Source organism: Simochromis diagramma, unplaced genomic scaffold (assembly GCF_900408965.1).
Source record: "Simochromis diagramma unplaced genomic scaffold, fSimDia1.1 OVJJ01000293.1, whole genome shotgun sequence".
Taxonomy (NCBI): domain Eukaryota; kingdom Metazoa; phylum Chordata; class Actinopteri; order Cichliformes; family Cichlidae; genus Simochromis; species Simochromis diagramma.
The window spans coordinates 10,866,376-10,891,627 of record NW_024386801.1 but is presented as its reverse complement, the minus strand read 5'-3'; the positions used below and the strand labels follow the sequence as shown (position 1 = coordinate 10,891,627).

The 25,252-nt window shown below is 41.6% G+C and overlaps 1 protein-coding gene across 3 annotated transcripts in view; it reads right to left on the bottom strand.

The window, feature by feature from the left end:
• The window catches only part of roraa (RAR-related orphan receptor A, paralog a), a 185,184-nt gene that overhangs the window by 23,915 nt on the left and 136,017 nt on the right, over positions 1-25,252 (bottom strand). The window contains exon 1 of one of the 3 annotated variants that reach the window (XM_040025750.1): positions 22,223-23,475. The exons of the other annotated variants lie outside the window; for them this stretch is intronic. Coding sequence (XP_039881684.1) covers positions 22,223-22,253 — 31 coding nt within the window. The 5' untranslated portion in view covers positions 22,254-23,475. Of the gene's footprint in view, positions 1-22,222; positions 23,476-25,252 lie in introns of those variants that run through there. 3 annotated transcript variants of the gene reach the window in all.

The following is a 25,252-nucleotide window of genomic DNA, read 5'->3' as shown; positions in this document are numbered from 1 at the left end:
CTTGTTTTAAAAACAAAAAGCAATCTAGTAGATATTTAGGAGGACATTAGAAGTGTGTGTGTACAGAAATAAATCACAACCCCAACAGACCAAAAAGGGCCATTAAAATGACATTAGGAGCATGGTCCATCCTCTCATTCCTGTCATTCCAGGTCTGTGACGCTAAGATGAGCTGCTTTATGATGAGGAGGAAGTAGTGGAGACGGGGCGAGCGAGAGGCTGTAAAAGAGAAGTTGGGAGGAGCAGTGCAGTCCACTAGTCCAGGGGCAAGAGAGCGTGGGACGTTCAGATGAAGTGGGAGGTCCCACTCCAGGAGGTTGCTCCTAAACATGAAGGCAGAGGCAGCACCCCGCCTAATGAGGGGTGAAGTGGAGCCCCCTATGGGATCCCCTCAGGCACATTCATTAGGAGATGAAAAAGCATTTCCTGCGGCAGAGCAAGTGCCTGCCTTAGCTCGGACATGTTTAATTTAGGGCCATATGAAAACAGAAGGCCACACTGCTCAGGTCTGCTGTTGTCAGTCAGGGGGAATCAACACCCCATATGGCCAGTAAGTTAGAGCCAGGATAAATGCTGTGTGCAGAATTGAATTATGATTTTTTTCAATTCCTGTTTTGTTTTGTTCTTTTTTGTCCTTTGGCTTGGTTTCCACCCTTTTAGCTTACAACGTACATATTATTAAAAGGTCAAGTACACTGACACTTTCAACTCTGGGTAGAAAATTCATTGTAGACAGGCTATTATAGAGAAAATGTGCATCTTATCGCAAGTTTCATTTCCCTCAATGCATTGCATTTGGTTGCATCTTTTTGGCTCCAGGCAAAAATAATAGATTCGTTTAGCCAGTGGTGGTTTGTGGAAGGATTATGGTAATGCAGCACTGAACGCTGCAAGCGAAATACAGTAAAAAAAAAAGAAAGTGCTGCAGTAAGAGACACAGGAAGAATATCTGAGAGGTTAATTTATATGATTGCACAAATCTGCATTCACAAATGCATCCTGAAAATCTCATATCGCGCAAGGTGCACTGTTTGCAGAGACAACAGAAGAGACAACTGCTTCTTTTATTCCACTGTATGAACAAGGGCATTACGGTGTATCAATCCACAGCGATTCGGATACATGTCCGCTTATCACGGCCGCTTATCCTTGTTCCTGATGAATCCTCACATTTATTAAGGCTGTCTTCTTGCCTTGTTAGATATGTATAACCAATCTCCTGTAATTAGCAACTGCTAACCTTTGGGGTGCTAATCCCCCGTGAATTGTGGATTTGTACATCAAAGCCCACACTCTTCCATATAGCTGGTGCTTGAAATTACACTATTTGAAACCTGCAATTATTTGTATAGCACGGATGCATACAGTCTCCTCTTTTTATGTCTCTGAGAATCCCGTGGGTTTGCAGTAAAGAATCCTTAATCCACTCCAGTGGAATCCAAATATAGAGTTAACACCAGCTTCCCAAAATTTAGATGCACAGCCAAGTGCCTGCTGAACACGTAAAGTGGAAAAAGCTCTCTCTCCCCCTCTCCATCTTCCTCTCTCCTTCTCTCTTTTGCATAGTTAAGATTGGATTCCTTTAGTGGCTTAGAAGCATCATATAGGAAACAACGGGGATTGCCCAGCGGTGCAACACAAAGATGCTTCAGTATCAGAGAAAGGCTACAAGAAGAATGGCTGTGTTGTCCTTTTCACGGGCAATACTTTAAAGTTAATGAAATAATCAATAGTCTTGCCTGTTGTTTAATGTAATCACATGTCCAGTCAACACAGTGAATGCTGTTTAGAGTCAGCCGCAATTTGTGCTCTCACCCTCTTCAAGGCTAAGCTAAATCCATTGTGCAAGAAGGGGGAGATTATACGGAGTGAAAATAACTGAGATAGCTTCCCACACACACACACACACACAAGCACACACAAGTGTGCACGCAGACGCGCATGCAAACTCGATGCTTTTGCAGGGAGAATGCCTGAAGCATTTACTTTCTTTAATGAGAGACATGAGTCTCATGTGTCAGTGATGCACAGCATGGGAACAATAGGGTGGGCTTTAATTCCATCACTCTACTGTATTTATCCCTCTATCTCATCAATACCTGCCAGTTAAGCAGGATGAAATAAATCATGTCAAGTAGACTCAGTCAGGACCACACTGCGCTCAGCAAACACGCAGAACCCGAACTTAAAACTCGGGGTGAATGCAGTTTTACGCAGTCGGTGACAAATTTAGCGCACGGGTCTTAAGCAAGGGAATACAAGAGATTGTGTTCAGAGACAAAGATCATCCTTCCTGCGCCTTCTCTAGCAAGTCATTAAATAGCAATGAATTAACAATGATGTTGTTGGGTCTTTAGAGGAAACGAATACCTCGGCTGTCACCTAAGCCTCCCATGGAAATCTCTTTACTTACCCCAGTGAAACACGGATACCTCCGCTACACGTCTTTTAACATCTTAAAAGGCAACTAACGCTCCACCTTCTTACATTGCACAATAAGTGCATTAACAATTGGGCACAGTGCTTTTGGATGATATTGAAAACTTGACTAGTGTTTCTTTAAGTGTACATATGCCTAATACTGCTGTAAATCATGTGCAAATATGGCTTCATGTGCGAGCAGCAAAAATAATAGCTAGTGAGATCTTTCAAAGTCCTCCCCACATATATGCAATAACACCAGATTTATCATCAGATAAAAAAGTAACACATAAAACACTTCAAGGATTGGCTTTGAGCGATAGCAATAATCCTGCAGGCGGCCAAATTATGATTTATCTACTTTGGCTTGAGAGCACATGGGGCAGTATTGTATATATCTGTGGTAGCTGGGCTTCTCACTGTAGCATAGGAGCGACTCAGAGAGAATACATTTGGTGTAAAATTGCTTCATCTGTTTACAATTCCATTTGGAGTTTATGAGAAAGACAGGCAAACACAGCCTGATATATTGCCCCTGTGTCACGGCATGGCAGGAGCATCCACACAAAGATTCATCTCTCACTTAGAAGCCAAATGATACGTCTAATTTGCTGCAAGCACAGTTATTTTTAACCTCTCCAGCTGTCAGATAATGGAGCTTGACTGTCAGTGCTAGTGTGTGCAAGTGTGTTAAAAGGTTGCAAACTCTTTTCAATCTACCATTCCCTTTGAGGGAATTACAAAATGCGCATTCCCATTAGTTCACCTGATTGACATTGCTTCTTCTTTTATCAAAACCCGAAAAAAAAACAGAAGAGAGTTGACTGAATTAAGATGGAGACTTCCAACAGCAATCTAAATACAGTTTTCACACGGGCTGTCAAAAAATTATGGTGGCTAGAAGAACATCTCATAAAGTTCAGAAAGTGTTTTGTGGTTACTGACAGCACAATAGGAAGTATTATTACAAACCCGAGTAATGGTGTCCTTTGTGCAGCGTGCCACATTAAATCGTGTACCATCACACGCTTCACCTAACACCTCTAGAGTTACGAGAAAGCACGTGAGGCTTAATATTCACAGCTTTTATTTCATTTTGTACCGCCACAAGGAGAAGGCCAGCGCCGCTGAACTGAGTGAAAGGGCCAGTTACGTAAGACCACTGGAAACTGTTCTTAATCAATGAACTGGCAGCTGACTGCACACTGGTGTCAGTGGCTTGGCTGATATAATTTAGATGGACACTAATGGATTCCCAGCCTCGTCAAACATGGGTGTAAATCACAGCACTTTCACTGTTAAGGGACTTTTGACATTTCTAACAAGCGGCACTTGTTACGCTGCACTAACATGATAATGCAACAGGAAATATGTCCTCGAGGACGTGTGGGCTTATGCGCAGTAACATACAATAAAAGAAGGCACGTCAGTCACTTTCGGAGGCGTTGCATTGAATGTGCCCGCTTTTTCAGTGACGCGTTTAAACCCACCACGAACTATGTAAAAAACACAAACAACCCAAAAAACAATGATTTGCCTCACACAGCCATCTCCATTCCTCTACAGTAAATAATTTCACTGTCCCAATAACCAGCTGACCTCTAATGTCCGCTAACTCCAGCTTAACAGCGCATTATGTAAGAGAAGTGATGGGGACATGTGGGAACTGAACTCTGTTCACTTCTATTTGACCATGCGAGTGCAGGCAGCTGGATGTGCCTGCTTTTCTGCGTATCGCTGGGCTCTTAGAAAAACGTCTGCAGTGACACTTCGTACTGACCACGTCTGACTTCAGCTTCAGGGTGGCTCAAGACATGAACCTCAGTCATGGCACAAGCTTCCGTCCGCCGCGTGCCTATGTGGTTAGACTAAAGCTCAAGTAAACTGTTACGAAACGGCCTCCTTTGTGGAACAATAAGCTGAATTTGCTCTTGCCTTAAAATCTCCCTGCAAGGTTTTTCAAGCCCATCACGACTAGAAACCGCTACCATGTAGACAATGTAGCTCACATCAAGAAAATACTTGGCCACAAATGTTGTATCTGGCCTGAAAAGCGCATTATTTGAGATTCAATTCACGTGATCATAAAGGACCTCGTTATTGTAGACGGGAATGCAAAGAAAGTGCTGCGCTTGGAGGAGATCAATAAGTAAATGTGCACCTAAATAAAAAAGGGGGGTGGGGAATGGGGGGGCATTTTTTTTTTTCCCCCCCTGCAAAATATTCATGCTTATCAACACAGATTTTTTGCAAATAGGCTGATGCGGTACAATGCTGCTCTTGCTCAAAAACCTGCTGAAATAGCTTTTATGTATTCTAACCAAGCGCTCGCACATCATGCTGTAGCAAGTGAGCAGCAAGTGTACTGTGTATGCTTCCACACTGGCAGTGTTTCCTGTCTTACTACATTGAAAGCTAAGTTTCATACTCAGGTGCCAACAGCAGTGCTCTTAGTTACACAAGCAGCCGCTAATGGTGCCGGGTCAGTATTTGGGATCTAATCCTCAGAGGTAACATGATCCACCACAACAACTTTCTACATGCCGTTCTGGCCCTACAGGAAACATAACACTCTTTATGAATCGAAACAAACCACAAACACGGGTGCCGAGCAGGAAAAAAAGATCTCTCCCCCTTTGCCTCCTTGATGCACAAGATTTATTTCTCTGCCTGTTCATTTGGCACAAACATCACCGCGTTACAAAAGAACACAAGGCTTGGGGAATTTTCTCGAAAACCCATTGCAATTCTCCTCCATGCTAGTTAAATTACAGAAGAAGTCACAGCAGGGAACTTGGGAACACAGCTACCAATCAACTGAAGCAATTCTCCCGGTGTGTTTGTCAACACTGCTGCCTTGTGTAATTGGCATAATTGTCAGGTTAGTGCTCGGAACAAACTGGGCGTCCTCTTGGCGAGCACGGGCCGTGTCATTAAAGGGACATGTTTCTGGAGGCGCTCCCGGGGACACGTAACACGCGAGCATGTTGGAGCGACAGCTCGCCTGATAAAATGGCTGCCTCTTATCTCCACTATGCATATGAAAGGCTTATGCCTTCTCCATGACAGATTCTACGCCTCATCACCATGGGATTTGCCCAGATACACCAGAACAGAAGCTGGGAGAAAAACAATGTATCACATGTATAGCCTCATCTTAACACTGTCAACCGTTCATGTGTAGCCACCGTGTACGAGCACACATATTGAGGCTCGCGTAACGCAGCGCACTGACTCAGTACTGGTTTGCTGTGGATAATGAAATGTGTGTGTTTCGCTCATCAACAGTAATTCCCAGTTTAATGGCTGCATAGTCAACTTGGCAATCCTGGAGCAAGCCTCAATTATCTTGATAATCTGTAATGAATACTTGATATAATAATGATATAGTATCTATAATTACCATGATGATGTGGGGTAGAGTGTGGTGAAAAATAATCGTTTGTATCATCACCGCTGGGTAGCATCATTATTAATCTGACAGCTCTCATAAAGCGCTTTGTTTGTTTTCTCTGATTGCTCTTTTACTACCAAAATAAACAACTTGGCTCCTTTGAGTTACAGCGGTATAATTTGTTGGAACAGCAAACGCATTTATCTATAAATTTATTTTCAATTTGAGGTAAGCTGCAGTCACGAAAGCTAAATCACTACCAGGGAGAAGATTATTCTAATTACTAACCAGCTGTCGCACATGCTGCATGAGCACAGGATGTGTCAGAACACAGAGCAACCAGTAATCAGTTTCACAGAATCGTTTGAGCACACATTTACATCTTGCACACGATGATAAACATGAAATTGTCTTCATTTGTATGGTAATGTTGTAAAACTAAAAGAAGCATATGCTATAACACGGCACGACTGAATTTAGAAACACAAATTTTATGGTCAATTTGTCAATCTCAAAAGCCGAGTGTTTATTTGCAGCTGGAATAAGCCTGATGGTATTTTAGTTTTCATTCAAGCATTGTCAAAGACATGTCGACTACCTGAAAGCACGGGAATCCAACTCATATACTCACACTAATGTGGGTAATGTTTAGTTTTCAAATGGAAAGTGGGTCCAAAGGTATACTGTGATTCAGTCACACAGTAAGCTGAGGCAAAGCAGGGGAATTTTGTCATATGAAAGTCTGTCTTTTCCCAGCTACACTATATCTGAATAAGACCATAATGCAAGCATGGCTTGGTCCCTGGGGTTTTCTTTGCCATTTACACTGCTAGCGCTGCAATCCCCCTGACAGGCCTGTTTATGACTGCTCTGCTATCAGAGGGCTGAGCAGAGCCAGGGACGAGCCTTCATTAGAGATTAAAGTGACCGTCACAAAGTCCAAAATCATCACTGCTTCCCACAGCAAGGCGAGGGGAGACACTGAATGGGTTTAAGCTCATGCATCAACAGCAAGTCAGTATCAGACGGATCCTCTGTTTAACACAAGTTCCTTTTAAATTTCAATATGCATTCATGAATGACATTTAAAGACATTTTTTAAATTGGCTACAATCAGACTTGTCGTATTCATGGCTTTGCTGCCATGAAACAGACATGCAAGTAAATACCAAGCATGACATTACCTTGCAAAGAGAGCGATATTTGAAGCAGGAACATTTTTGATTCCTTAGCAGTCATTTAGCAGACAAACAAGGATGCTCTGCATCATAGGAAGATCAGATGCAATTTCCTGCATATTAGAGCTTTCATACATGATTTCTACTAACTGCAGAGCTGGGAGCCTGGCTGATTTGCCTTTAGTGGTAAAGCTTATACATCAACTCAACCAGCCGCTGTACATTACGAATTATAATATAAGACAGAATACGTGCAGTTGGGTGGAAGCCTTGGCCTTTTGTTTTGACCGTAACCACTCAAGATGCTATTCCCTTCCAGGCATTATGTGCTCTGCACCCATCTGTCTATTTCCCCAAACTCTGCAAATTCACAAAGAGAGCGATCCTACTCCAGCACTGATAGTTTTTTTCTGTGGGGGGAACGCATTGATGTTTTTAAATTCAGACAATCTGTGAGTTCCTTTACACCTACACTGTAGGTAACAAAGAGCAGTGTAACACAGGAAATTATGGGAGCGAGAGAGGTTAAACAAAGCAACAAAGCCGTTATACACATTACGCCATTTCTCCTTCCATCAAAATTCTTGCTGCATCTCCAGAACAAAGCAGCTATTCTCAGAGGAACATGAAAGACAGACACCTGTCAATCACAGCTCCTGCAACTCCATATTTCCTGTGTCTGAGCCTGCAGAATGGAGAAATGTGCAATATTCTGATAATATTTCATGCAAACGAATGCAAGTCAGAACACTTCCCTGCTGGCCAGAAGGAGGGGGAATGAGAACAGGTAATTATCGGATTGCCTCAAGGCAAAAAATGATAGAGATTGCAAAGAACGGGGATATTTAGCCCAGCTAATGAAGCCCCATGTTTTGGGAGCACTGGGAAGAAGGAGCAGAGGGAAGCTAGGCTGTGGCTCAGCAGGAGGTAGAGCCTGATAAGACCATCTTACATAATGGCCACATCCAGAATTTGCTCGCCGTTTGGACCGAAGCTCCCTGTCCCTCACATTCTGTCCTATACAATCACCGTGGCCGACCGAGGGAGTGTAAGACTGCCTGCATATCCAGTTTCCTTAAACGTGACCTTTTAATATGTTAATTCTCACCAAATAATCTGTGATGTTGAGGAATGGGCACTGAGTCTGTTGCAGAAGCGCAGCTACAATTGAATTATGGTCATTTAAATGTCATTTAAATGCAGTTTCTTTGTGTATATCAATACCAGTTCTAATCACTAAGGAAATACAAAAAAACTTGAGTGACTTGAGTGAAGGCTCATCCCTCTTGGCCCAGTCAATTTAACCCCACTGAAGGGTTTATGTTTGCCCATCTCGACAGCCTTACTTAAAGTGCTGAAAAATAAAAAGAGATTGCTTATTTTGTATATGCAGCACTTCCCCCGGACGGATATGAAAGTTTAATCATGGCATTAGGATTCACAGGCATTCCCTTGCTAGACCTGCTTGCAGACATCAGAATTGCTAATTTGCCGGTTTGCCCAGGGAGGGCTGGCTGGTGGTTGAGGAGGGGATGAATGGAAACAGGAGTCTGATTTGTCCAGATAACCTTGAACCTTAACGCTCAGCTTCCTGTGGTCGTACAGAGCTCAATCAGTCCCTCTTTATCATGTTGATCTGAGCTCCTGTCCAGTGTAGCGGCCGGCACAGCGCTGCACTCGCTTTCACCTGACAACTCCGGGAGTGTGTCATCGAGAAAAATCATTTCCCGCTCTCTTCCACAGTCATTAACTTCCGCTGAAACCCCATGAATAAATACAGCAAAATAATTGCTTTCAAAGACAATCTAGCCTCTGCAGTGTGATTCCGATCAGATATCAACATTAAGCGAAATGTAAGTCTTTGAAAAAAAAAGAATGATAGTAATTGTGGCTCAGTTTCTAATCTGAGTAATTAATTTCTATTGCTTGTGATGAAAATCCACCGGGGGCACAGGCATGATAAAGAAGAAAGGTCCTGACAGGGTTATGATTCAGCAGAGATGTGAAATTCAAATTAGCCAGGCTAAGCAGTTTGGAGCTGATGTTGATTTGAGTGGACTTACTGGTCAGCCCTACAGTACAGTACAAGAGCCAAGGGCTGAAAGATGGTGGAGTTACTCATTGGCACAGGTGCTTTATCAGCAAATTACATGTGAGAGATGAAGGACTAACGACTGCAAGCTATACTCGCACTGTAACTGTAAATTTACAGTAAATTAGAAAGACATTATTATGCAAACTAAGATTTCCAGTCCTTTTTTTCCCTCTCCCAAATACACCTTTGTGATTACAATAACCCGAGAGAAAATTGGTGCAGAATAGCCGTGTCTAAGTCCACTGAGAGCCAGACTCTCGCTATTAACAAAATTAAAGTGAAGATCTATCATTGGCAGGGAGAGATGGAGCAGCAGGAGCAGAACTCTCACTGTTTTCTGTCACAGCCTCAGCTGTGTGCACACACCCTCCTTACACACTGCCATCTTTCACTCAGCCAGGCACTTGCCTCCTCGCCCACTGTGCCCACCAGGCCCGGGCAGCACATGCCACTGCCAAACATCCATTTACTCCCCGCAGGACTCCCACGTATCTGAAGTGTGCCTGTCACTGAGACCTGTTTAGATTTTAGACAGCACTGAACACCCATTGCACAGGTGAATACCTGTTATTTGGTGAGCCACACAGATAAACACACACAATGCACGTAATTAAATGCCTCATTTGAAATCCAATTCGATAAGTTCTCCAGGAACACCTTGTCGGGTGGAATGACTCGACGGAGGGTGGTAATTGCATCCCTGTAGAGAGGCTGGTAGCCTTCGATGGAAAGCATGGATTTATGTCCACTGGATTCGGTAGCGAGAGCTGAAAAACGTGCACCGTAGTCCAAATAGGAGGTAATGTGTACTGTATGTGCGTCTGCGAGTCTTTGTGTACACATGTGTTCACAAGTTCAAGCTGTGGGAGCAAACATACAACACATTAATTGGCTATTATATGAGCAGCATGACCTGATGACCAGAGATGTGTTTTCTCTACAAAGAATCCCACCTCCAACATCTTAGCCCGGAGGCAGGTTTAATGCTAACCTGCAGATGCTGCTTTTGTCTTTGAAGTGGAGCGATGAATGCACCAGAACAGATGGAGATGTTGGATGCTTTCAGGAATTATTAATGGCAAGCTATGATCCCAAATGACCTTCAGCAAATAGTCTCCCAGCACTGGAGTACACAGGCAGCCCCTCACATCCATACTGTAGTTTTAAACCACACCTGGGTCAATGAAGAAAACACCAAGCTATCATTACTGTACTTCCAACTACACAATAATCCATTTGGGAAGGTTTGCTCCTTTTCTTTTAATTTCCTGCAAAGACAACGCAGAAGCATCCATCACATCAAACTCAATTGTATGTTTCAGGAATAGATTTGAGGTTTATGCAGCAAACGCACTAATTCCGTAAAGCCCAATTTGTTTCTCCAACAATGTGAACCACACACTGGAATTAATCTGCAGAAAGCCTTTCCTGTTGTTTTAAAAATAAACCCTTCATCACTGCAAGCTTTTGTTGTTGCTTAAGGGATACACTGTGACATCAAATCTATCTTATGAACATACATCAGTAATAGCCACATAATATCGGTTGCCTATGGATAGCATTCAAATTACAAAGCAAGCAATCTTTGAATTGCCTGGGAGAGAAACTGAGCTGCTTTTTGTCATACACTAAAACAAATGTAACAAAAAAAAGCTGCTTTCTCTTAATATATGCAAAAAATAAAGTATACAATGCTTCAATCAATTCAATCTATACAAAATGGACACGTTTTCCACTGGTTTTCTCTTGTAGTGTAAATTTGTCCGACTAATAACGACCAGATTTGGCTTTATACAGTTAATCAGTCTATGTGGAGAGAAAAAGAAGGATATCACTGGGTGACAATTTAGCTATTTATAGATTTTTTTTTTCATACTGTATCTGCATTTGTGAAAAAAAGAAAAAAGTGAACACTTCATGAGGCAGGATGGCTTGGTAAAGATTGCAATATACACTCAGAAAAGCTCAGAAAAACTGGCCCTGTCAGCAGACTGGCTCATGCGTTCCTAGACTAATTTCTAATTACCCGTTTAGAGAAACAAGCATTTTAAAAGTGGAATGATTACACAGCCCCTCATCGTGAAATGAAAAAATAATTGTTATGCACTATAAACAGGTGTAACAATATGTTTTACGGGAACTATAGTGAAACATGAGGTTTTTTAAAAGTGGGATTCACGCTTCAGAACATGAATTAATTCATGTGATATTGGTTCTTTCTTGAATTAGTTTCATCTTTTAGTTTCATTTCAAGTGCATAATCCTAGCTATGGCGGCTGCTGTAGGACAAAGGCTTTATTCAGCCAACAGAAATCAAAAACATTGAATTTAGATTGTATATTCTACATTTGCCCATAATGGATTCGGTCAGTCACGGCTATTGTGGGGAAATGCAAAGCAGCTGGCCACTGCGTTTCTTCTGTTTGTGTATAAAAACTAGTGCTGTCAGCGTTAATCTCGTTAAAATGACGTTAACGGCATAAGCGCATTAACGCGGCAAATCTCCGTTAGCGCTAACGCGTTAACACCGTGCAGTCCCACGCACGGGCCGATCCGTGCTAACCCGCTAACGGAGATTTGTCACGTTAATGCAGTTATGGCGTTAACGTCATTTTAACGAGATTAACACTGACAGCACTAATAAAAACATTTTTGTACGCACTATATTTTAACAAATTTTGAATATCATCAAAACTAAGCAATAAATCAAAAATAGAAAAATTTTATGCGTCAATTAAATATTTTGTGGTAATTTACGATGTGTAGGCTGCCAGTCCGTTGTTTACCTCAGCTGGTGTCCATGTCTATTTACTCTTGAGGGGGGTGTAAAACTTTGTGAAAGGACTTAAATATGAGTCGACGAGTCACTGAAACTCCTGTGTGACGACAGCGATCCAGAGGTGAATTATTCAGGATATCTCAAACTTTTCTGTTGATAAGCACTGCTATTTTTGCTCCATTGCTAGCTGGTGTTAGTTTCTTTTTCTGTTAATCAAAACAAATGAGTGTAGAAAAGAAAAGAAAGAAACCATTTGTAATCATGATTCTGTGAAGTTGTGCCTCAGGTGCCTGAAAACATAAAATCAAAAAAAGATTTGGGTACAAAAAAGAAAATGCGCTCAAATTACTCAGGCCATTTCGTTTCAACATCAATAAACAGCAAACACCTACACTATAGGTAATATTTTACATCTGTATGGGTGTATTGGGTTCATACAGTTCTTTTATTTAAGGGGAATTGAGGACTCCTAGATTGAGTCAGGCAGCCAGCACCCTGTAATATTTGTACAGAATTTGCAAGGTCTTCAACTCTCAGTTTCTAGAGAATAAATACTGGGCTAGTACTCTCCTAAGACACTGCATGCCTTCAAAGAGCTACATCTAAGGGAGAAATTGATCAGACACTTTTTCTCACACTTGGTTAGAGCTGAAAGGAATAAATTATTTGAACGGTGTCTATCTACTTATATACCACGGCCACTGATTAATTATCTTAGGCCTCGCTAATGAGAATTTGTAAACAAATACAATGTTAATCTACTATGTATACTATGTTTACTCAAGTTTGGTGAGGCCGAAAAAAATCCCTTATGTATAAATTATAATAATCCCACATCAAGAGATGGAAAAAAAATCCATCCTGAGATCAAAGCCCAGACGGGCCCAATGTAATCATGTGTCAAAAGATCAAAAAACACCTTCCTCACTAACTCTACTAGAGAAGGTATGTGAAACATACAGTGGTTTATCATGGAGGGCTGAATTTGCCATAATTAAAAATAATAAAAAAAAGAGTAAATGAATTAATTAATATGCCAATAACAAAAATAAACAAGTAAACCAATACTGAATTACCTTTATATTCATTTCTCTATTTAGTTACAATTTTCCACTTAATTTATTTTATCTGTGTATACATTTCTGCATTGATGTATACACAGATAATGCAGATACACACTGCATGCATTAATGCATTTTTTCTTTGCATTTTTCCCTAAAACTTTCTCACTTCTGATTTTTATACATTTCTTGAAGCATTTTTTTTGCTTTATTATGCAAATAAAAAGGAGCTGTCGTTCAAACTGTGCCATGGGGTCAACATTTTGCTTATCGCGTCTTTTTTCCGCAAACATTGCCACAACAGAAATGCCCGCCTCCAGTCGGGAGGTCGCTAGAGAACTGAGATGCTTAGATAATCTAACCTAAAATAATACAGACCGTTTGGGCTGTTTAGTTAGACACTCGCATGGATGGTGTGTTTCAAATCACCATATATGAACACAGAGGGTCAACTTTTCGTTTCAATAAATTGGAAGCAATGACTCATTGTGGGTACCTGCACACGTACATCGAAAATAACTGTGAGGCAGAAGGCGGCACAAAGTTAGTGTGAATGTCATATTTGGGTGGGACTGCGGTAGGACTTAAGACATTTTATCTAGGAGTGTTACATCGACTTTGTGCGCTGCCAGTGTAGCTAAGCTATGTAGCTACATTGACTAGCTAACGTTTTGACGGCACACCCACGAGTGCAAAATTATTACTATTTTTTATTTAATCAGTAACTAAAATGTAACAACCTGATTTAAATAAAAAGAAAACAGAACAGGGGACTTATTACTAAAGCAAACACATTTACTTGTTTATAAATTCCTTGGTTTTTGTGCACTGAATAATTAATATACAGTTATTAAATTATTAGCACTGTTGTCTCAAAGCCTGAAGGTCCTGGGTTCAAATCCACCAGCTGGCTCAGATGGGTTCTCCGTGGGTACTCCTGGTTTCCTCCCACAGTCCAAAGATATGCATGCCTTAGATTAATTGGCAATTCTAAATCGGTGTGAATGTGAGCATGACTGGTTTTCTGTCTGTGTTAGCCCAGGAGTAGACAACCTAGATTGCTAGATAGGCGTGCCCCACCTATCACAGCTTGGAGATGCTCCAGCCCCCCACCCAAACCTGACTTGGATAGATGGAAGATGTTAGTATTATATACTTATAAGTCAGTTTTATTATCAATCTGTAAATGTAAATGTGCTTCACCTATGTTTTGATCCCCCCTCTGAGGCGTAGTTTATGATCATACATGATAAGAAAAAAAATCAAGAGAGTAAATTGCCTGTGAATTATGTCACATAGCAATGTTACTATGGGAACCTCTAAACACAAGGTAGATGGGGTTTTTAACAGAGTACCACCTAAACATTTTGTCCATATGAAAATAATGATACTTAAAAAGCATGCAATTCAACATGCAGTTCTGCAAAAAATATAAGTGTAATTGTCCACCCCCCTCCCCACCTAAGAAACACACAGTTTTACAGGAGATTTCCCAAAGATACTTTAGACTGTCACATGAAACATGTTTGGTGTCTTTCACCACCACAGTGCAACATTTTAAGACGTTTCATTTACACAAGAAAGCAGAGCTCAGACAACAGTCATTTGATTACCAGGGCTGATTGTGTCACATGTGGAACTCCATTAGCTTTACTCTAAAAATACCTTCGGAAAAAATAGAAATGATTTCTATGTACCCTTCTTTGACTGTGTGCAAAACTACATACACTACTACATGTTAAATAAACCAGCCAACACACCATAGTATTTATAGAATAAGAAAGTTTGCATTGTCTTTCCCTAGCTGGGTTTTAAAACAAACAAAAAAAATCAGTAACATACACAATCTATTTAATATTTCAATATTTAACGAGCATTTCAGCGTTAGGCAGTAACATTGTGGCTGATGTGTTTGACAGTGAAACATCAATAACGGTGGGCTGTGGAGCTTTTACAGTAATTAAGAATGCTCTATTTGGGCAGATTTGTCCTCTGTTGCTCCAGGTCGCACTTTAAAGGCATTAAAACAACCATTAGCACAGTAGGAACGGCGCTGTCTTCCTCTACCCTCCAACTATTGACAAAAACAAAACTTAAGAGATGACAGCTGCTGATTTGTAACTAAGTGACAGATCCCTGTGAGCAAATAAAGCAGTCATGCAGTCTTTTTGCTAGAAAACTCCCATTTGTTTTCCTGTGAAAACAAATGGGAGTTTCCTGTGAGAAATTTACTGAATGGCACATAAATCCCCAAAACTTAACATAAGGGTACAGTTTTGAGGAGCTATTTATTTCAATTTATCTGATGCCTATGTCCCATGTATTGGATTCCAGGAACTCTGAAAATGAGCCAAGAGAGAGCGTTATTACATCAGGGATGAAGATGCTTCTTTTGCCCAAATTAGGCTCTTATAAGAGGGAGATCATAAGCAAATCCTGAGACTTTGAGCGAGGGTCTTTGCTGACGCTGCTGTTGTTAAGGCTGGACTAGGCTGAGCTGAGCAGCCAGGTTGACAAGGACCTGTGCTCAGCACTAGGAAAGCTCTCATCCAGAAACAAGAAGCCCTGGGGGAACAAAGACAACAATATGCCAAAAAAAAAAAACCACTTGAAAACAACAAAACAACCCAAAAGCCTGTAAAAAAAAAGAAAGAAAAAAAGTCAGTGGTGGGTGATTGCCAGCTGCACTCTAGATTACCAGGCTCTCTGAGAGTCTTTCAGCAATTGCTAAGAGCTGTAGCATCATCTCCAGCTCCTTAATCAGTTCTGCTGGGGAGGGATGGATCCTGACATGCAAAAGGCTCAGCACGATGGGGAATAAACTCATAATCAGCAATCAGATATTCCACATTGCTTGAGGGGGCGGTAAGCTCATCTCAGATAGGTCAAGGATCTCTCCACAGCCAGTTAACCCCTTTGCTCCAGCTGGGAAGCATGCACACGCTCATTGTCTAAGACAGACATTGTGTATTTGGCGCTGACGCCTGACTTGCTGAATTAGGATGATGAGACCAACACATGCGAACGGAGTGTATCTTTTTCATCCCGTATATCAACCGTGTAAACTCAGTTTTAATTTCAAAACATACTTCACGAGTCCATAAATGGGCCTGGATTTCATTAAAACGTTATGTCCCTGAATAGGATATGCGCTGTGCCTTTAATCAAAGTTCATTGCCTTGCACATTCTTCCCCTTTCATCTTTGCAATTAGCACTGAAGCAGCATTTCTTTTATTCCAAATGAATGCATGTGCATAAAAATCAATCTTAAGCAGTCTGTTCTGGCGAGGCTGTTTTTCTTTGTTATTTATGATTAGGAATTCCTTTTATGCATCTTCGCTGGTGTGAGAGCACCTTATGCTGCAAACCTTGAGAGCAAGTTCTCACTTTGATTCCAGATTCAAACATGCATCGCTCTGCCTGGTGGCAACACGTAACCAGCACCGGCAATGATGGTGAACTTAGGAGGCGGTAAAAACTTTAAAACCCTGGGGGACAGATATTCTCATTTGTTCCCCTTGAAGAGCACCCCCTAGTGCTTGGGAAGATTCGCAATCTTTGTTTGTTCATAAGCGCACACAACAGATCAGATGAGTGTAAATGAAGCCATCCTACAAGTAGAACCTCTAATGGCCTCTACTGGGACATGCAATCAAACGCCTCACACACTTCTCTCCCTTTTGTAATCAAGTGGCGGAGCACATGTTGCGACGACCTTTGTTATAACGTTGCCTGTTCCCTCATCTCATCAAAATTCTGCACGCCTCTCATTTTTCATCCTTTCTTCCCCACCAGGCTCCCTAGATGCTGCCGTAGCTCTCCACGGAGAAGAAGGGAGTATGTCTCAGTATGCTGTGACCTCTGACCCTTCCTCAGCCTCTTATTCTGCAGCACGCTTTCACTGGCAAAGTCTTCGAATTTCACCGTCATTTTCCGAACTAAAAATTCCACAGAATCGCGTATGTGAAGCCTAGGAGATGTCTTTCGACAGAGTTCACAGAAAACGGCTAAAAGACGCCACGCATCTGTTTAGCATAAGTGCTGAGTAAGGAATATTAGAGACAAGCTCTTATCGGTTTCTATCACTAAGAGTTTCTTTCTTAGTCACCTTAGGTCAGATTAACACCAGAAAAGTACTCCTCTCCTGTGTCACCTCTGCTAGGCTGACGCATGCAGGAAGAGGGCGAAGAAGGTGATAAACCACAAAAAACAATACTCCTCTTCTTGCCTGCTGCCAGCATGCTTGCCTAGCAGGGAGATCTGATTACAACTGAGAAGAGAGCAGCTTGGTGTTTCATGGAAAAGCAGGTCAACTGTAGAGCGCTGTCAGACCTCGGGAGTCACCGGTCTGATGGAAAAGCTATCCGACATGGTGGGGAAAGACAGAGGTTTGTCTCAGGCCGTACAGTAATGGGCTTTATTTACTCCGCCATTAGGAACAGAAAAGAGAGGAGAAATGATGGAAGTGAAAGGACTGAGCATACGACTCTAGGGAGAGATGCATTAGTGTTGTCTGGTGTTCCTCCTCACCTTCTACCTCTTTCGATATCTCCCCCATCTCCCTCTGGCTCACACACAAGAGACGGAGCTGCCCCACTGCCAACACCTAACTCCTTATGTGTTTTTCTGTCCTCAGTGTTTCAGTCAGACAAAACGCAAAATCAATAATGCTTTTTCTCCCCCATTTCCTCTTTGATGCAACTTCAAAAAGCAAATGGACAGCCCTCCAGAGGCCCACAGAGGAAAAAAGCCAATGGTACGAAACATGCTCAGAATGAAAGTACAGGGGAATAAAACTTCATCCTTCACTCTCTTAAAACACTGCTAACTTTTAAACCACAGGCGGCAAAGCATACGAGGGCAAGGCAAAGCATGCGAAGCAGAAGAAGTGTACGTTCCTTATTAAATTACATAGTCATACACTAATTTTATTGAGGCACTTTACTGAGTAACGCTGATTTGCGCTGGGAGGATGCGTGTCAGTATTTCAAATAACTGCAAACAGCAAACTATTAGAACGCAAAGATTGAGGGCTGCAAAAAAAAAAGAGAGAATCTATATTCTTTCTACATTTTCTGCTTAGAACGTTACAGAAGGCAAGAAAAAAATGAAAGTAAAAATGTTCTCTAACTCCATAGCCTGTGGTATGTGATTATCTAATGAGTGCTGACAGAGGAAGTATTCTATCAGAAGCTAAATGCTGCATGACAGCGAGATACTTCAAAAGGCTCTATAAGTGACTCCTGAAATACAGACTGAAAGTAAAGTAGGAAATTACCTTTAAGTTAAAGGCATTAGGCTAAGCCCAGCTTGGTCTGTTACCTGACTGGGGAGCCAAATAGAGAACCCTCAATGAACCTCAAGTTTTTAAGGATTTAGTCCGATGGTTACCTTGAGCAAGTGCTGTTTGTTGTTGCCCGCTGTTTGATTGGACATAGAACAGGGGAGTCGTTTAACCTTGCCTGTGATTGGACTAATCTGTCAAAACCACAAGGTGTGACTGACAAGACAAGATGACTGACAGAGCTGTCTGGCACCCTGGCAATGCTTCGGATGCCGCTGCAGATTAATGTTTGTACAAAAACTATGCTCAGACGTGGTTACAAAGAAATGGCAATTCTTCTTTGTGTTGTTACTGGAAGCACAAAGGCAAATCATATACTTAACACACTTATATCCAATGCACAAATAACACATTTCTCAAACCCAGAATTTGAATTTTTTTCAAATTCATAATCACCTAAAACGTGCAACATTAAAATGCAAAATAATCCCCAGTTCAGAAACTGGTGTCTATCCGTAGGCGCCTATCCTCTCTGGAGTGCACATCCTTTTCTCCCCAACTTCTATGGAGCCAAATCAAAAATCCATGCTCTCAATGGGCAGTCAATATCTCATTAACCAGTCCCTCTACACACAGACAGGCAGCCAGGATGTTTGTCTCAGTGTGCACAGCGCAGACTGGCACAGCTCACACACTTTAATAACCTGTGGGGACACCAATCCACTTCCTCGGTGAGCTAAGAGGCAGGAGAGAGGGCTGAAGCACACACTGCACGTCTGGTAGGCTGACTTGTTTGTCCCGCCTTGCATCTGCTCAGATGTTGTGTGCATGCTTTTAATTGTATTGTATTGTATATAACCCCCTTAAATTAATAAAGGTTTTTTTCATTGCAAATATACAGACATTTGTGGTTCTACCGAAGTAAATGTAGCTGTCTAAAATTACATACTGACAGACTAAAATGTACCCCGTATTTATTGATTTTTTTTAAAAGATCAAAACGTGCATGAATGCCTCGTCCTAAAATAATTGGGTCTTTTATTTTAAATCCTTGCAGGTGGATTATAGGTGGCTATATTTGCCTTCACCTTAATCTGTGGCATATTTTTCCCCTTTGGCTCTTTATGTCCTCAGTCCTTAACTGGATAATAGCCAATCTTGCTAACTTCTGCTTTAATGTGTGAGAGCCTGCAGCACTGGTTAGTGAGCGCTTCAATCGGCCACTGATTGAAAGAGACAAAGAGTACCAAATCCACAGCAAATATTTACAGCCTTGTTAACATAGCCTTAAAGCGCCTATCATATGATATTTGGCTTTACCTTCTCTAGGGCCCCAAAAGATTTTTCACAGTCTAGTACACACTCATGCTAGATCACATATTTATGTGTTGTCTGCACGCGCTGTAGTAGCTTACTGGCCACTGCTTTCAACAATTTTGAAACATTGATGCTACCCATCTTGCCACAATAATTCTCCTTTTCGAGGGTTAATTATATGTGCTCTGTGTGAGACACTTTTTCTTTTTTACCTTTTCTATCCACACATCAAACAACTTTCTTTAATTATGTAATTGGAATTTTCATCTTAATTGTGTTGAGTAGGCTGGCTAATTTGCATGGGGTAATGAGAGGGATGTTTCCATTACAGGTAATTAGGTACTTGAGAGGCAGTGGTGTGGTAGAGAGGCTGAATTGAGAGGGAGAGGTGGGTAGAGGGTGGTGCAGGGTAGAGACAAAGCCACAGAGGCACAGAGAGATGTTCGTTATAATACATTAGCATTATTTTTTGAAGTGCAGAGGATGAAAAACAGTTTTCAAAAACACCACATAGGGCACATGCAGTATGCACGGGTAACAATGTAAACTCTGTGTCTGTGGCAATGCAGCAAGACATCGTGCACTTCCCTGACCACATTCAGGAGAAATGACTGCTCCTATTTAAATTAGCTTTCAATTATCCCCCTTGTTGACGTTTTAATTAATTTCTGACATTGTCACAATATCCTTTCATGACACTAGACACCCCTCATCAAACTGAAAGTACCAATGAGGGAACAGACGGAGCTAGAGGAAGACTGGTGAAGAGACTCATTAGAGCACAAAAAATAAGCAGTTTTTTTGCTGTACATATCAGATCTGCTCATTTTTTTCTGAACCGAATGAGTAACAAAAAAGACGCAATTCTGTGCCAAGTCCGTTGGCCAAGTCAAGCGAAGCACAAATAAACACAATAAAATTTTGAGCATGTTACACTTTAACATAAAAAGATTAGAAATGCTACACAGCACAAAACTCGCTTTTTTCTCCAAAAATATGAGGTTTCATAAAAACCCTTCACTATGAAATGCATGTAAAAGGACATTAGGTCAAACGGGTCTTTTTTTTCATGAAAATAAGATTCAGGACTTTGCTCTTTCTCAATTTCACACACGTCAGGCTTATCACAATTGACTGTGAGCTTCACTTTGTAAATGACTTCCCTTACACTCTTAACAAAAGAGAAGAAGAAGAAGAAAAGAATGAAAGGAATTAATACTGTGGTCGTGGCAGCTTGAGTCAAACGAAAGTCAGACAAGCTGTAAGTGTTACTATCAATATTACTAATACTCTAATTACATATAATATCACACATTAATTTCATTTGCTTTTAATAATATGCATGTATGCAGCCACTGTGTTCTGAAGATGCCCGAGTGCTTTTTTCTTCCAAACCTTTCAATCTACTGGGAAGGAAAAAATAAGAAAGCAGCACATATCAAATCAAATTATTTCCAGCTCCATATATTTTTGTCATTTTGCACCGAATGACAGCTGCCTGTGCCTCAGCGGGGTTATCGTTGCCTATTTAATTATATTAGGAGTGCATCTCCCCACATATGTCTGCATGGTTGTTCACATCTCTCTGTATGGAAGAACTCATAAGTGTGGAAAAAACGTGATTATGTGCATATATGTGTGTGCGCGTCTGTGTGTATGTTTGTGTGTGCAGGCATGCGTGAGAGAAGTGTGGGGATGCACTGTATGTCTGACTACACTCACTATCTGTCTGCACGGGTGTGTGTGCGTGTGTGTGTGTTTGCGTGTGCACATGCTCGCCTGTACAACGGAGAGGGGGTGGAAGAGCTGGGATTAAAGCGTACTAGATCAACATCAGAGACTGGGAGGACCCAGTCCTGCTCTTGTGCCACATGTAAACCCGACTACCCCAAAAATAGGTCAGTGGAACACAACACTGTCACAGACACGCAGAAATAAAATTTTAAAAAATACATATAATTATATAAATATATATACACACACAGAGACAAACACGTGCATCGGTATCAACTCAAACAATCTCAGTCTGCCAGTCGCGCCAGTGCCTCGTCGCTCGTCTGCGACCCGCGTTCAACACTACCACACACATCTTCCTGCAGCACAGACACGTTCCCTGGACTGGAACGACAGGATTAAGAAGAAAAAAAAAAACACCCCTCCAACCCAAGCCCCCTCTCCATCGCATGCCACCTCGCATCTACGCCAATAAAAACTTCTACTCTTGAAACCCTGGAGCTATTTCATGTAATAGACGAACTAGTGGAAAAAAAGCTGCACCGGCTGTGGTTTTCTACAGCATCCTGCAAACCTGCAGCGACAAAACGCACACTGTAAATAAAAAAACGAAAGCAAACCTTTAATTTTTATTTTCTTTATTTTTATTTTTTGGAAGATGCAAATTGCTCCTATTGCGCCATCTCTTTCTTTCTGAGAGTTCAAAGCAGAAATTCTCGAAGTGCACGGACAGACATATTAGAAAAGCTTAACTGACTTGGACACAATCAGAAGCAATGTATTACTGTATCTCTCCCTCCCCTCCTCTCTCCCCCTCACACTCTCTCTCTCTCTCTCTCTCTCTGTCACACTCATGCCTTGCAAATGAAATGCAAAGAGTTGGCAGGCTGTGAATAGCGTACTCGTACTTCCCTACTTGTTACTCTGGGTGCGCGATCGGCATGCATTGTGCTCTTACCTTTCATAGCTGAAATCACAAAATACATCATTGAGCTTCGAGTCCATAAGAGAAGAACTATCACCAGCGCAAAGCCCTCCACTGCTGTCTCAGCAGCAGCTGGCCAGCACAGCTCTGTCTCTCAGCCTCCGAGCATGACCACACCAGAATCCATGTGACTGTGACATCAGTGTTCATGTCTGACTGCTCCCCACCCACTAGCCTTTGATTGGCACAGCATGCAGCCAGTAGGGGCGCTGAGAGCTCAGGCAGGGAAGCTGGCCCTCTTCCCACTGATTGCAGTCGGAGCCGTGTATACCAGCTTTGCTAGACACAGCACACTCTTAACTATCTGCGTCTTATCTTTTTAGTGCAAGGGTAAAGACTAAACCAGCTCTCGCATAAAAAAAGAGAGAGAGAAAAAAAAATCACATTCTGGTTCTGCACCTTGTGCTTTTGTTTTGCCTTTAAAACTGTGCAATGTGAAGGCTAAGAAAAGAGAGGAGGGACAGGAAGACAACAGACTGGTGACTCAAAAAAGAAAAGAAGAAAAGAAAAGAGAGCAGTGAGAATGGATGACAGAGGAAGTGTAATTTTTTCTGTGACTTGGTGATACAAGTGCCCCGCTCTTCTCCACCTCCCTGTCTGTAGATATGAGTGATCAGTGTGAGGCCAGATGTCGGCAAGCAGCAGTGGGCCCATCACAGAGAGAAGATGAGTGGAGCCTCAGCATCTTCCTCTGACCTCTCAGAGGACCTGCATGCAGCTCTCTCTCTCTCTCTCTCTCTCTCTCTCTCTCTCTCTCACACACACACACACACCCCTTCAGACAGGTGAAGGAGGCGATATAGATACTGACGGAAGGCTTTTGGATGATCCCCCCCACCCCATCGCGACCAGGCGATGAGTTTCTTGGTATCACTTCTCCGTCTCGTCCTCCTTTTTTGCCCCTCACTCTCGCCCCCTGCTTTCCATTCCAGTCTCTACCTCTCTCTCTCGCTCCCTCTCTCCGATCCTCTCCTCCCCTCCTCCTCCTCACTCATCCTCTCTCATATGATAATCTGTTCTGACTCCTAACCAGCTGCCTCTCTCTGATACAATATTCTGGTTTTACTGCAATCCAGCCTTGGCCAATAACCATTTGGCATTTCCACGAATAAGCTGGTGCTGGTATCATCTTGTCTGAAGACAAACATCACACAGCTTCGGTTTCAAACACTGCAATATTTCACATCTAAAAAATAAACTAGTGATTTTTTTTTTTTTACATTTCTTTTTTACTTTTTTTTTTTTACAAAGTCAATATTTCACATGTAGAAATGTGAATTTTACACCCTCGTTTTCTCAACTTCTCTATATTTGTTTCATTTTACTAAACCTTTTATTAACCCCACTGTATCCACGCCACAGAATTATAGAGAATTGCCTCCTGTTACGACTGCTTAACAAAGCAGTTGCAACATGAAATTGAATTATTTATTCCCACGTTACACTTGAAATATCTATATTCATTTGGTGTCTTCCGCTGTGTACTGCTCATTGAATAAAGGTACATCTAACCACATATAAAATGGAAATGAGAACTCAGCAGCTTGCAACATAAATCTTCCCATGACAATGTTTCATTAGCACCTCTATGATCCATTAGAGTCTCTAAACACATTAACTCAGGTTGTGTCAACACTGGTCTCTTATTGCACACTGTCTAATGAGCAAAATATCATTCAGAGGCTGATAGAATCAAATGGAGCGTGCCTGGTATACAAACTAGATGCAGACACGCATGCACGGCAAACTATTCGAAACAATATGATGTAACAGAAGGTACAGTCCTCTCATTTTGATGTAGGCATCTCCCCGCAAGATCTTCAAAGTTCAACAGATGAGTCAGAGGGCGAAGGCCCACGCACAAGCAGGTTTAACTGTCACTATCTGTGGTTGTCTCTCAGAAACTGGCTGCTGCATCAGACTCTCTGGAACCGAGCACGGCGCGACACACTGGGACATAACACCGAGGTACCGTTAAGGGGAAACAAACAAGCACAATATGATAGCAGGGACATAGAGAAGGACAACACCCATACAGTACTCCAACCTGAGCATCAGGAGAGAGCTGAAAGGAATGCATGCTTTCTACATTATGTTTCTGCAGCGTGAATGTGACGAATAGCTTCTGACAAGAGAGAGAGGTTCATAAAATAACCATGAAAATGAAATAGCCGTGCTTCTAATAAAACCTATTTGTTTCCTCGTAAAAGAAAAGAAAAGAAAACAAAGTTAAATGCTACAGCAAAATAGAGACGTGTAACTCTCTCTCTCTCTATATATATATAAATATATATATATATATATATATATATATATAATTAATATGAATAAAAAACTACATAAAAACGAAACACAAGATACAGAGCTTTTGTGTAAATTGCAAGGTTAAATAAGGGTCACACTGTACACTCAGTCCTCCTTTTCAGCCTTCTTGCAATGCAAAAAAAATGTTCAATAAAAGAACAGTTGACAGTGTTTATGTGGATCATACAGAGTGAAACTGGAAAAAGACGCTGCTGCTGCTGCTCTGTCTGTCAGCCATGCAACAAATATAGTGCCTCCAACTGTATATAATTGTGCTTAAAAGCCGAAGCTTCCCTAAGGACAAATGTTTCCAGCAAGGCTGGTTCATTAGCTTTTGATCACACACTTCCTTGACTGCTTCACATTACCAGTGACAGTATGCCAATACGCTGCTGATAGTTGCTCATTAGGGTATTGATTAAGCCACAGAGGGACTGATGGTCAGCTGTCTATGGGTATTAATGCAGCGATGTGGAGCCCTCAATAGAACTGTTTTAGCTGATAATTTCTTTATATCCCTGAGGGGGGAAAAAAAAGTCTTGGTGGTGGATGCTGACACTGAACTGAAGCGGACACAACACAGTAAATTTCTGCATTTAGACTGGCCAAGTCATGTATCTCACACTCCTCGTGGATTAATTCAAGCAAATGTATTTACCGTAAACAAGCCCTGTGGAATGAAATTCAATTGAGATGTGG